Here is a 14,104-nt window from a genome sequence, read left to right on the forward strand (position 1 = left end):
ACCAGCATTTCTTCACTTCAGTCTCACCTACTTCTTACTATAAGATCGATCTTTCTTCACTAAATCCTCATCTTATTCTGATAGCCCTCTGACTCTATCTCTCTTGCTTATGATACTATGCATCAATGGTCTACCAACGACCCAATACATGAACAGTTTATATAGTATTCCCTTTAGGGTATATACTTTATAGAATGTACAGCATGCCGACCTCATGCCCCCTGACATTGACCAGGATGGGAGTCGGAGCACATAGGACTTTAGATCGTCTGCCATGGCGACGTATAAACTATATATTTTATTGTATATTAGCACACAGCCCAGCGGGAGACAGTCTGCTACCCTATTTGGTAGCGGATGCACTCCAGTCATGAAGAATAAACTTTATAGACTGGAATTAGTCTAATTCACGCAAAATCGATACTGAATTGGAAATCGGAGCAGAACCAGGATTCGATTCAGGCAAAACATAAAAGAGCCCCAGTTGTCTGCACCTTCTCGTTGTTTCTTCCTTCTTCATACTTCTTCATCCCCGTGGTATCACAATGTGCCCTACTCCACCCTGGATTTGGCTCTTCGAGCAAAAGGAGCACAGACTCCGGCAGCTTCACAGAGAGCTCTGCCACCTGGAACCTGGTTATATATCAAACCAGTACACTGATATTGAGATCCACCGGATGGATTTCTGGACTGGGGACACCGATCCTTCCCTCATCCAATTCTTCACCCCCGACACCCACACCACCTTCAAAATCGCCAACACTGCCCTCGATCCCGAGGACCCCCTGGACGACCCGTTCACATGGGCCCGGGAGATGAAGGATGATCAAGACATCGTCCCCAAAGAGATGCACCATCAACTCCACCGGGCATTTTCGAACTACCTCCGCAAATCCCCAGGAGGCAACAAAATCCCCATTTGCTGGGAGCTGGTCTCGTAAGTCTAAATCCCCAATAGATATAAAGTAGCTCGAAACTAAGCTTTGATAAATATAGCATGCGAGAAGAAGAAAGTCCCTTCAACAGCGACGATCGGCATGGCTTCGCCATTGAAAAGGGAGCCATAAGTGCCGACGGAAAGACCGCTCACCAACTCGTCGTTATGAAAAGCGACGAGTGCTACCATGACATCCTCCCGTCAGTGGGAGAGCTTATTGTGCTTGTTCGATGGATGCTGAGTGGATTCAAAAACCACAAGCATCAATTCGGCAGGTACCACCGACATGAGCGTCCCCAACTTGACTTCCCGGTAAGTCCAGACGCTCTTCCAGACCTAATCACTTCACCAGGATATGATTAACTGACTACTATGTAGACAATGATCATCTCCTTCCTCCCCGACGCTCGAGTTCGAGTTTTGCATGGGTATTACGACGGCGGCCGACTCAAAGTGGCCTATACCCCAGCACTCAACTTCGATGCGGAGGACTATATCGAAAAAATGGACGTCCTCCTCCAGTGGGCATGGCCCTTCACGGATGGGGATACCACCAAACCCATCCCTCTTCCAACGATCGAGGACGATGAAGAGGATGAGTGGGACGAGTGGGAGAAGTGGGAACTACGATATAGGGAGGACAGCGAGGATGGGGGGAGTGAATTAGAGGCGGAGGGTGACAGCGAATCGCAATTCGACGGGGACGATGAGAGCGATAGGGGAAACAAGAACCCCATCGAGGAGTGGAGCTGCGAGCTCGTGATGTCTGCGGACATCAAAAGAAAAATCATCGAGAGGTTGGAGGAGAAACTGAGGACTCTGGGGAAGTGAGAGTTGTGATAGTTGACCTGAGCCTAAAGGCGAGGGGGCTGGGACCCAGAGGCGCCCTGGGGCCTGGTCTATCCTTGTCCACGGCAAAGACAGCTATGTTTACATGTAGTGGCAACCCGCCACATAGTTCTGTATTCTTTGACTTGTTTGTTCATATAACATGCATGTGCCATACACAAATGCACATGTGAATGAGAGAGACGGTCCATGTTTCTGTAGTCTGACTTGTAAATATTGTAGATGCCTGTAGACTATATGATAAAAGTAAAGGTAGCAAGTTGAAATATGGAGATATCCAGCATTCATAGATTGAGAAGTCAAGCACCTGGAACTCATGTTTTTCAAGCATTAAGAATTCGACGAGAGTGAGACTTGGATTTTAACTTGGATATATTTCTAGAATTCGTGCGACATTGTTGTTTTCAGATACACGTGCTCCGAGATGGTGGTGACTGCAATCTGCTTGGACGCCGCCATTCGATCATGGGTCATATAACAGACACTATCACACTAGTTTTAAATCTTACTCAAGGCCTCAATAACCTCCTCCGTGGCAAATACATCCGCAAACTCACCATCAAGGCTAGCAATAGAAACCTTATGAACAGTCTCCGCATCAATTCCAGCCTTTCCAAAGGTAGCCGTGGCATCCTCGACAAGCACAATACGCCCCTTATCAACTTCCACCTCATTCTCATGGGTCCCATCCGATCTCAAGCGGACGGGCCCACCCCCAAGATACCGATCCACAACCCCCAGATTAGCCGCCATTCGCACGGTAGTTGAAACACAATGATCAGTCGTCAATCCAGCAATGATAAGTTGACGGAACCCCCTTTCACGCAAATGCGCTTCAAGTCCAGTTCCGATGAAAGAGGAATTGACACTTTTCCAAAAGACAGGCTCCGACCCATCTGAGGCAGGGGTGGCGAAGTCTAGAGGACGGATACCCTCAGGGTTGGAAGGGTGGAGCGGAGATCCCGGGGTTGTGGAGGAGTGAAAAATGTGGATCACCTCTAGTGGCGTTGAGGATGAGGATCTCGCAGCTCGGAATGCAGAGAGAAGTGCTTGGAGGTTGGTTTCATATTTCGGGTTGGAGCGTGTGGTGCCCCAATTGGATATGGTCTTTGGATCGCAGAAGCTCGATTGGTTGTCTATCAGGATCAGGGCTGTGGGGAGGGGAAATTCCAATGCCATTTTGTCAATTTGGCCTTCTAATTGTCGATGGAGATGTTGATGAAGTTGAATCTCGCAAAGTTTTTTGTATGGCTCTAGGTAGAGTTGGGGCTTTTGCGTGACTCACCTAGCTCACTAATCAACTATTAACGAGGGCCTCGTTACGAGACCACCTTTTAGCTTCATATTTTAGGTAAATGTAAAAGCTTTTATAATAGCCCAGTAAAAGAATTAGTCTTTCAGATTTTAGCTTCTTGGTCCCCTTTTCTAGAGAAGAAAGTTCAAGAAACTTTAGAAAATTTCTGCTTCTCAATATATTTCTTTTGCCAGTTGGTTTCGTTTTAAGGTCCACTGCTTTGTCTTGGAGCTTAAATGGTTACCCTATGCAAAATGTCATAGCCTAGGCCTATACGACCCATAGTTCCTTTGAAAAAATTCGGAAATTGTCGCGCTTCCTTGCCTTATATTTTGTACGATTTGCTACGTTCGGACAGTTAATGCTTCGTACCCCGAGCATCGCCATAGAGGTCTCTAAGTAACCGGCGACGCTGAGCATGCCTAACGTATATGTACTTACGGTGATGGCCTCAGGACATAATGTGTGCTTCTAGACTGACATACGATGCTGGAGATACCTAACCCTGTCCGCCTCTCTGTACAGTAAATTGAAACCCCACCCTGCATTCTTTTTCCTGTCAGTTATAGCAGTACTCCATGGTATTACTGAGCTAGGTTGCTTGGTGTGTATCAATAATCACTGACTCGTAAAATTATGTCCGGCTGATTGACAGAAGTCAACGAAAAAGATAAATCAACAAACCAAAAGGTGAAACATCGGCAGTACCACCAACAAAAAGCCCAGGGTGTTATTTGCCAACAATGATATATAGAAAATGATAGATATGAATGGACAACGCATTTTAGGTACTTTGACCTCCAAAGTTTGAGAACAACGAAGAAAAGGCTGCGCTAAAAAAGCTACACGAGTCAGGCAAATTCCCACTCGAAGGGGCCTAGAATATATAATGTTTAGGATACTGAAGCCTAGTATCTCTAATTATCCTCCCCTCACTGTTATAACACGGTTAATGGCAATTAACATAAGGTGTTTGTCTATTGGTATACCTATATTTTTGAGGTTGGCGGTTGATAGGGCTTTTTCAATTAGAGTGTGGATGATAAAAACACCAAGGAGGCTAGATAGGGGTTGAAAATAGCATAGCAGGTACTCCGCGTTACGCCGTACATACACCCCTATTAAGTAAATTGATACGCTAAAAAATAATGAAGAAAATAATAGGCACGTTTTATACGACAGAACAAGCGCCATATCATCGTAATCGGCTAGCACTAGCAGCAGCTATTGGCCCCGGGCCCCTAAATATAAACCGGCCCCCAAATACTGCACCCTGGTAATCCCCCCTATGTTGTAGATCACAAGGATGAGGCGTGATAGGTATCATGGGCGCGCTACAGCGAGATGTAGGAGCTTTGTCCCATCCTCGTGACGGTTGGTCAATGAATATGCTTGCTTTTGTTCATACTAAGGGCCGGGATAACTGGGGTTCACACATGCGTACTTATGGGATCTATTCTATTGTTTTTGAAATTGTAAATAAAATGTATCCGGGACATACCATTCGTTACGTGGTAGTCAAGGTCCATGTCGAGGGACCTATCCTAGGACCTACCCTAATGCAGGCACTATCAAAGTGACCAGGGTATAACGCGTACTTGGTAATAGTTGGCGCGGTACACACTGTATGAGAAAATTTAAAACATATCATTCGATATTTGATATTTTTTTCCTTTCTTTTTGCATTATTCTCTTCACTCCATATATCCCAACCTTGAAGCCGCCTTGAGCCAAAGTCAGGTTTCAATACTCAGAGGCCTTGAAGCCCTTCTGAGCAACAGAGGAAAGGAATTACTGTACTGTATGTGAAAGAACTGACAGAGCATGATGAGTTGGACTGACTTCAAAAAGGCCCAAGACAAACAGCATGGATAGCCCTGAGTATTTCATCAGCTGGGGTTCGGAGAGATACGTTCCTCTACACCGATTCAAAGACCTCCAGTTACCTCGTCACGATCTCATTCGATACTATGGAGAGGTCCTCGAAACAGCTCAAACCTTCACACAGCATTTTTCGAAACAGCCGCTGAAAAGCTATGACATGGAAAGGTCGCTGAAAAAGAACATGGGATGTGACCCTTTATGTCTAGATGAAGAAACAGATAGTACATCTATTAGTTGGTTGGACATTGTTCGTCACGGCGATTTCCAGGAACAAAGTGAGGGATATCACTGTTTCATTCAAGGGAAGGTGTTTTTCCATGACCAGCAATTACAAAACAGGGTCGACTTTTGCCGACGTCACGCCCTCCATATTTCCAATTCGGGGCCAAGTCACCAAGAAGTGAGAAGGGAGGTGGAAGTCACCCAGGAGATATTGTCTGATATTTCCAACGAACTGTCTCACATTCCAAAATGTTTGTACTTCCCGCTCCCACAAGCTTTTGCAAGCGGTTATCTAACTGGAGCAGATACGAGAGGACTAGAAAATCTTGAGCAGACAATGAAGATGCGCCTGAGTTACCTTCTATCCCTCCTGGATCCTGGCATAATATCCCGCACACCATCTAGGTCAGCAAGCGGGTTGGAAGACTCTCCAGACGACGACCGCAATGGACAAGTGGCGGTGAGTTTGGACAGTTCCCCAGAAGACTCGAGTGAGGATGAGTCGGGAGAAAGTGACTCGGAGGATGATGAGTCGGAGGATGATGAGTCGGAGGATGATGAGTCGGAGGATGATGAGTCGGAGGATGATGAGTCGGAGGATGATAACACGGAGGACGAGGGCCCAGATGAAGAGGGTCCAAATGACGAAGGGCCAGAGGACGAGGGCCTAGAGGACGAAGGGACAGAAAATGACGATCACGAGCATTACAGCCGTCAACAGAGGATCACTAACTCTGACAACGGAGGTAACGTGGCCACAGATGATGGCACAGTGGTTTCATTAAACCTTTTGTCCTCGAGGTCTCCATATTCGATGCCTCTAATAGCAGAGGATGGAAATGGCATCTCAACAGGTCGTGCTTCTATGCTAGAAGAAACTGGAAATGCCGTCTCGGTGAACCCTATGGCCTCGAATGGCTCCTTGTCCATATCTTCGCCAATGGAAAACAAAAATGGCGTTCCAATCGATTCTGTATCTTCGCAAAACGGTCCCCAGATGAATTTGCACGTACCACTCCCAGAAAGTCTCGCGCATGACGGACTTGATACGCTCATCGAAAGTGAGGGTCCGCCTCGTGCAGTCAAACGACGGAAATTCAACAATTTATTGAAAAGACAGAAGAAACCACCAAAAAGCAATCGCATATCCAGCTATGAAGAGAGATCGATTGCTATTGCCTGGACGAAGGCCTGGATAGAAGCCCATTCAGGCGAAAAATGGAGCCAAAGGGCACTCGCCAGAGAATATGCCATCAAATTCGGTGGTAACCGAAGTTACAACACCCTCAAGACATGGATTGATAAAAGAGAAAATCCTCAACCGAAGAGCCATATTGTGGTATTGAAAATCCCCATTCCGTATCTGCGTGAGGCACTCTGGAATGACCATTCTTCATAGCCAATGCCGGGCCTTTCAAATGGCAAGACTACCATACCATCATCCCTTCAATTTGGGCCTTTGGAGAGGCCACAAAACTGGTCGGAGGGTTATAACCGGGCCTTGACTTCCAGTTCCTCTATTATGATAAAAAGTGGTCTCCCGAACTTACTAGACTGAAGGGGCAAGGGAGCTAGTTAGTCTTTGTTGGGCTTAGGTAAAAAAACAGCATTGTCTTTGGGAAGGGAAATGCAAATAATCCCACCTGGCGCTTGGTAAATTTGGAAAGTTCAACACAAAGATTGGAAGGATCGATAGATATCACGGTAGAAAGACATTTCCTTTATTTTGTTGGTTTTTGCTGTACGATAGAATCTGGTTATTGGAGACATCTTCCTGCCGCTCTCACTTCGTCGGTATTTTCTCAAATGCTGAGGTGTGCCTGGCCACATTGGAATCACTTGATCTTTTCACCTAGAGAAGTATTGTTTTCTACAAGTTACAGTCGAAGCCATGTATTTGCAGTGACATTACATGTTCGAGATGTCCGTATCAATATTTATTACGCCATCCCTTACGGTATTTTTGCAGTTCATGGAAAGCCCGTTTACAGCTCTGTAATTCAGGCGGGCTAAGATTCAATCTTACTACCAAGAAAACGCACAGCCTTAAGGATGGGAATTGAAGAATATCGAAGCCATTCGCAACCATCTTCACAACTTTCCTGGCACAAAAATCGATGGAAATATGTTTATAACATTTTACCTTCGCCCCAAGAAGATCCTGGTCAAATAGTGCAAATTTGGCAAAAAGTCAACCAACTCATCGATATATTAAAGACAACGCCTTCTGCTCCTTCGGTGTGGGTGGGCACTAGAGGACTGGTCGAGTGGTGAGAAACCGCAAAAGTGTATCACATACACCAACTCTATCGTCCCGACCTATCATCCCTTCCACCGGCCTTTCAACTTAGCATTATCGAAAACCACCGGCCTATTCTGCTATACTCGCAACCGAACGAAAGTTACCAAAGAAGCCTCAGTCTCTTCTATACAAGTATGGAAATGATTATACATCAAATGACTGGTATTGCATTACTACACCTAAAAAATGGCTCACCGATACTCGAATCTTTCTTGATAGAAAGCTTGATGGTATTCCCGGTAAAACGGCTGGGCTCTTCGCCTGGAACGATTCCAAAACTGGTTCTAGGATATTTGGGTGTCGGAACACGAAAAACAATTCACTGCGCATATTCAGAAACATCGAAGCATTATTCTAACCATGGCCCGAGACTTCTTGCGTCTATGAGAAGTGACAAGGTGGTGATCATGCTTCGCCATATCTATAGTGCCTTGGACGATAAAAGCCATGGAAAGTGAAAGCGGCATTGAAGGAAAAGAGAACCCGAATTTACAAGAAACGAGATCCTCAAGGATGGTCGGATTGTCGGGGGAATTACATGTCTAGCCTCAGCTATCGGTTGGCCGATGGCAGGATGGACCCCAAAAGTTGGTCGGTTGTGTATCGGGCTTACCGGAGATTTACGGTGTTCAGGACGATTTTTCGTGGAGCAATCATATAATCTTCAAATCCATAGTCATGACTGCTGCGCTTGAAATGAAATCAAAAGCATTTGCTGTGTTATGCATCCTCAGCTAAGACTTCTATAGACTCTGTTGCAACCCCTCGTCAACGCTTCAAGATTTCGTCTTGGTCCCTCTTTGTTTCAATCTAAAGCTATTTTTACTACCTTCATGTTCTTAGTGACTTATTAATCACTTGCTACCAATTTCTTGCTCACCTACTAATTATGTCTTACTTGCCAGGAGCACTTTCCAACCCTACGTAACTTATTACTACCGCAGATACAGTATGTAGTGCCTGCCTCAACTATGTTTTAACTTTATTGATCCTGCTTCCTACATATATTTCCTCTTTTTCCTCTTCTTCCTCTCAACTAAATGGGTGAGCCAAATTCCGTCATGTCACATTCCTGCACGGCTATCTACATATAGCCAGCGCGGCTGGGAACATGCTGCCAGGTGCGGATGTACCTAAAGACAACGAGGAAAACGGGTTTTTACATTGTATAATGATGTCGAGATAACCCATTTTGGGTCAAATGTTACCCAAACTAGCAAGGTAGTGGTAACAAGCTACAGGGAGTGGCAACACACCACAGGATCACGTGTATACAAGCTCTCACCACAGGCAGAACCACCTGACCGCCCTGACCGCTGCAATTATCCCCAGTAGTTAGGTAGCATAGGATTTCATCCTTTTTGCATCCCCCATGACACCACAGTATCTCTAGCTAGCTGTCCTGAGAATAAAAATGGCATCATCCATATCACCAAGGATGCTGCCTTACCTTACCATATAGTGGGGCTGGCTGGTTTCAACAGGATGGATGATGTCAATTTGATGGATCATGCGCCATAACTATGAGATTTTCCACTAAAAGTGTTGACCGCCTGGCTCACCGCCTGTTTTCAGCGGCTTTGAATTTTATATACATCGGATTTTGGTCCGCGCTCCATGGCTTTCCTTTCCATTTTAGTTTGCCCCTTGCTGATCACTGAATAAACCCTCGGATACATGCGCCGAATTATGACATAATTAACCCGGCCCGGAGTCACTGTCTAACTAGTTAGTTATCACCTGACCATTATATAATCGCTCAACCCGGCCCGGCGTGGCGTGTGTATGGCTTAATCCTGTTTTCCATAGAACATTCGTTGGCTTGGCGTCTACATAGCCAGCCGAGACCTCTCGGTTGAACGGCGGATTAGTTCCGCAACCTTGGAAAATTATTGTGTAGAAAGTTTCGAGGTTCAACTTCTCATGTTGCATGTTATATATGTATGTTGTGTGAAGTCGCACAGAACATACGTATAACTATGTAGATAAGTGTCTGAAACACAAACGGCGTTAAAGTTGTAATTAATAACCAGTTTTTGAAATACATTAGCTTCTATTATTGGTCTGTGTCTATAGTTCTTAGGTAAAGGTTATTCGCCTTACATCTTTACTAACAGGTATGTACCCAAAGGTTCTATATTCTGGCCTGAATGCCACGACTCTTCAACGTTATTAGATATATATGAACTTTTTACTCAAGATCTTAGGGTTGCTTGTTAGGCAACGATCGAGTATCAACACTTGATAAATTAAACAATGCTCGCTATTTCGACAAAAAAGCAACCCAAAATGCATCAATCTCAAGGCCAGTGAAGCAATTCCATGCCGCGAGCCTTAAACTTCGAGACCATGAAACCGGGACTGCAATTTGACTCCCAGTCCTCGTCGAACCCTGAATTGGGGTTGTGTGGGTTGAGTGGTTGACCGCGAGGGGTTTCGTCAAGGCCTGGTGATCCGGCACGGGAATCGCTGTCACTGCATGAACATGTCACGGTTGTTCTGGTTCCTGGCGTTGTGCAGGGGCAAGGGCCCAGGGAACGGTTGCAAGGGACGCATTTGTAGTATGCGTGGCTGCCAGCATCATTGGAGCTTGAGCTTGTGGATACGCGCACGCCGGGGAGGCCGCATTGCTCGCACTTCCAGCCTTGTGAGGAGCGGTTGAGTTGGAGTGTCATTGTGAAAGAGGGTTGACTCTGGGTCATTGACTGAGGAATTGTATCAGTAGCTGTTGAATATAGGGTGATTTCTTGTGTTACTCACATATACTTGTGTAGTGGATGAAGGATGAAGTATCTGATGCAGTAGGAGAAGTAGATTTGGAACTGAATGTTGTTTTGAATGTTGTTTTGAATGTTGTTTTCAATGTTGTTCTCAAGTCCGGGGAACTTCTCCTTTTATATAGATTTTGCGGGGGATATCCCACGGGTAGATCATTATAACGCCATCAGGACCAAGTCTGATCTTTGAAAAAATGAGAATAAAATTCTAACCAACCAACATCGTGATCCAAGTTCGAATCACGTAAAATCACTCAAACCATGGAATTCTAGACTCAGATTTGATCATAAAACGTAAGGAACGTCCGAATTCAGTTAGACTCTCCCCGAAGCAAACCGAGCTTTTAGGTAATATCCCGCAAATGGATCAAGTGACCCCTGGGAAACATTTACGTTTCTGCTTTTTAATTAGCTGCTCTATTTACAGAAATTGCATATGAAGTCATTGCCACAGACAGGAGTCATCATTTTATCCAATTCGTCGCTCGGCCCGAACGTTCCCCGCATTTTCAACTCGATTCTCAGGTGACTGAACAAACTTGACAAACACGTCAACCACATGATTTGCAAATTTCCCCTTACCTATACATAGAAAGGCGCCATCAAAGGCGCCAAGGGCAAACTTGGCGACATCGTGGGTAAAGTAGCAGTGGACCAATAAGAAATCGACAAACGCGCTCGTGAGCTTTGTCGCAAAAACAGCCAAGACTATCGAATCAGAGATTTTTTTGGTGGCAAGCGGCGGTCATAGTTCGGTGGGAAATGACGATGCATTAACCCCATTCTCCGGATCAAAGCACTACCCGGTTCTCAAGCTTAGGACCGGATGGTATGGATTCTTCACAGATGAGGAAAATCGTGCCGCGGACTAGAATCCGATACATCCAGCTACAGATGCTGCTTTTAATATCTGCAATGCTCTACATATTCTTTTTACTGTTATCTTGTCTTGAATCGTTTTTTGAAATAGAGGAATTATTTACTTCAACTTATTTATAGAATTGGTGTAATACTGATGTATTCATATACAAACTGCATTTATACTGCAGGCAGAATCTCAGCTAGCCTGCTGGCGGTAACAGATTGCCGTCCTCCCGCCAAGATTGGTAATTACCGATTTAGGAAAAGTAAACAACCTCAGGATCGTGGCGTGTCGCCATCGAGCCTGCCGAGAAGACAGGCATATGACTGCGCAGAGATTTTACAGTGTCTAAAACCTGCATTTGCGATTTGCAGTTTGCCTGCAAGGTGAGACCTCACTAATAATTTATCATCTTAAATGACTCTCTTTTGCATCTCTCTTACGTATCCTGCACCTTTATTGATCTACCCTTTCATCATTCCATTGAGCGATTTTCCATCAAATTTCGCTATATTCGCGACGAATGATCTAATTTACCCCAGGGCCTTCTCACAATAGCTGAGTCACATGAGGCGTTGGAGCCCCCAGCGTGAACCCAATTGGAAGCTTTGGAACCATATGGTGGACTTGGCTTTCAGTGCCAAGAATCTTTCATACGGGCGTGCTCACTCGGACCAAGCCTCGGCCCGCTGATCTTGTGATCTCAGTCACTACACATCCTTCAGTAGTATGAAAAAATAAAATTCATCTTATGAGTAAGCCTCTAAGCGCCTCTCTTCAACGCACAATTTCTTTGCCTCCTAGAATCTCACCGTCGCGTCGCCACATCAAAATCCCGGTTTTCATCACCCAGAACCAGTTTTCTACGGCCTTCACAATCCGCTACACACTACAGCCCAAGGATTCACTCACAGCTCCGCATCTCGCAGGTTGTATCCAAAATTAGTTTTCCTTGGGTTATCACCCTAAGTTTTTTCGTTCCTAGAGTCGCTGGACACATTCACCAGAGCTAGCCGGTGTTGTTGATTCATGTTACAGACAGCCTTCATAGAGCGTTATCATCGAAATTTGGATCGAAATCCCGAATCGGAGGGGGCAAAACACCTGGGATCATATAGTGACTGTGCTCGGCTGCACCCAATATGGTGATATGTACAAAATGGACCCCAACCACTGAAGACCCCATAACGCAATCCAGCTACTCCTTGATATTAGAGGTCACAACCTGACCATAGTTGTTCGGCGCAACCCGATTGCAAGGAACACCAGATCCATCCTGGCCAATGATATTCTTACACTGATAAACCTCCTCCTGCAGCGTAGTCCCATACATCGGCAGGCCAAGGGTGTGATTGACCGACTCAAGATGAACATTCTCAAACTTGATACCCGGACACGGGTGAACATCAGAGCAATAAATCGACGCACCGACATTATACCTCGTAGTACCTCTGATATTCGACCAGGTAATATCCTCAATCGCCATCTTGGACGTGTTACAGTACTTACCATCCGCTTCGGTGTAGATACACTGCGAGATCTGGATTGGCAGGGCGACGTTGGTCATTTCGAAATTGCGAAAGGTGACGTTCTTGATCAAGCCACTACCACCGCCGCCGGCATCATTGTTGAGATTATCCTCGTTTGTGACACCTTGCCAGGTCTTAATGAATGCGCCTTCCATGCAGTTGATGCATCGCACGTCTTCAAAGGTCACGTTCTCGACGTAGTCGGGCATGTCCGGGTACTGTCCGACAGAGCCGATCGTCATACCGAAGTTGTCGTAGCAAGTAATGTTCTTGACGTGGAGGTTTGTAGTATTTCCTTTGGCTGCGATGCAATCATCGCCGTTCTGCACGACCGCGTTCTCAACGAGAAGCGTATCACTGTTCCACGAGTCGTATCCATCCGTGTTCACGGTGCCCCATTGGTCATTGCTAGTCGCATTGACGTATAAATTCGTGAGTGAGACGTTTTTGCTGTATGTGATGAACGTTGCCCAGAACTGGGGCTGGATGATTCGAAGACCGTCCACGAGCAAGTTCCTGGATTCAAAGAAAGTGATGCTAATCGGTCGGCCGGGTTGGTTACTGTGGTTTTGGTTCTGTGTGTACCAGGCCTGGCCTTGGCCATTATACCAGCCGCCGTCGGCGCGGAAGGTGACGTTCTCGCCACCGAAGAGCCAGGCGGTTGATTGGTTCTGGAAAACGACGTCGTACGAGTGAGAGAGCCAGTATGCGATCTCAGTTGAGAAACGGAGTTCTCCTTGCAGAATCACGTTACAGTTGACTAGATTTGTTGTGTTCATCACTGAGTTTATGTGAAAAACATGGTTTGTGAAAATGACATCTCCATTCTGACCGCACACATCGAAGGCTTGGTGGGTTGACGGTGCATCGTCAATCGCCTGGCCGTTGTGTCGTAGAGACTCCGGGTACAGATAACAGGCAGCCCTGTCATTGAGAAAAGTAGTGATTACATAGCCGGCTGCCGATGTGGCTAACGTCACGAAACGGAGCAACAACATCACAATGTATCGATCTGACTGATCTGTGGCGTCTTTGTACCCTAATGGCACCTGGCCCCTTTAAATATTCACAGTTGGGATGTAGTCATGGTTATCATAAAAATTCAACAAAACCAAAGACCGGGATGTTGCAGCTTCCCCTGCAGGAACTAATCAACCCCTTGATTGTTCGTCCATCATGTGACGGTACTAATGTTAAAAGTCGCAGATGACTTTCTGCTCCTTCGCTGTAGGAAATACATTCATTGCAAATATGATTCATCTAGCTTCATCAGGGAAATTTCAAGAAGACATAATGACTGAATGGGCTCTAAATCCAGGCCAAATGATATTTACATCTGATAAGAGAACAAAGAGGAGAGAAGAATGAGTGATTCTCTACACACAACTAAAAGGTAAGTAGCTAAATAGCTAGTGGCAGCCAGGCATCTAAACAGATGCTCTGTCTCA

General features: G+C 45.6%; 5 protein-coding genes across 5 annotated transcripts; 2 read left to right on the plus strand and 3 right to left on the minus strand.

Annotated features, from left to right (window-relative positions):
- Positions 1-545: 545 nt before the first annotated feature.
- On the plus strand, positions 546-1,768 carry N7447_002365 (uncharacterized protein; the record flags this gene model as incomplete). Its single annotated transcript, XM_057226640.1, has 3 exons — positions 546-937; positions 997-1,249; positions 1,316-1,768. 3 exons carry the CDS (start codon positions 546-548, stop codon positions 1,766-1,768), a joined length of 1,098 nt encoding a protein of 365 aa, XP_057090656.1.
- A 516-nt stretch (positions 1,769-2,284) lies between these two features.
- On the minus strand, positions 2,285-2,965 carry N7447_002366 (putative isochorismatase family hydrolase; the record flags this gene model as incomplete). Its single annotated transcript, XM_057226641.1, has 1 exon — positions 2,285-2,965. The coding sequence occupies one exon, from the start codon at positions 2,963-2,965 to the stop codon at positions 2,285-2,287; it is 681 nt and encodes a 226-aa protein (XP_057090657.1).
- A 1,982-nt stretch (positions 2,966-4,947) lies between these two features.
- On the plus strand, positions 4,948-6,585 carry N7447_002367 (uncharacterized protein; the record flags this gene model as incomplete). Its single annotated transcript, XM_057226642.1, has 1 exon — positions 4,948-6,585. The coding sequence occupies one exon, from the start codon at positions 4,948-4,950 to the stop codon at positions 6,583-6,585; it is 1,638 nt and encodes a 545-aa protein (XP_057090658.1).
- A 3,203-nt stretch (positions 6,586-9,788) lies between these two features.
- Positions 9,789-10,163, minus strand: N7447_002368 (uncharacterized protein; the record flags this gene model as incomplete). Its single annotated transcript, XM_057226643.1, has 1 exon — positions 9,789-10,163. One exon carries the CDS (start codon positions 10,161-10,163, stop codon positions 9,789-9,791), a length of 375 nt encoding a protein of 124 aa, XP_057090659.1.
- A 2,162-nt stretch (positions 10,164-12,325) lies between these two features.
- Positions 12,326-13,654, minus strand: N7447_002369 (uncharacterized protein; the record flags this gene model as incomplete). The annotated part of the gene is made up of 1 exon (XM_057226644.1): positions 12,326-13,654. The coding sequence occupies one exon, from the start codon at positions 13,652-13,654 to the stop codon at positions 12,326-12,328; it is 1,329 nt and encodes a 442-aa protein (XP_057090660.1).
- Positions 13,655-14,104: the final 450 nt, after the last annotated feature.

The sequence above is a fragment of the Penicillium robsamsonii genome (genome assembly GCF_028829455.1).
Source record: "Penicillium robsamsonii strain IBT 29466 chromosome Unknown utg000001l_segment0_segment0, whole genome shotgun sequence".
In the NCBI taxonomy this organism is placed as follows: domain Eukaryota; kingdom Fungi; phylum Ascomycota; class Eurotiomycetes; order Eurotiales; family Aspergillaceae; genus Penicillium; species Penicillium robsamsonii.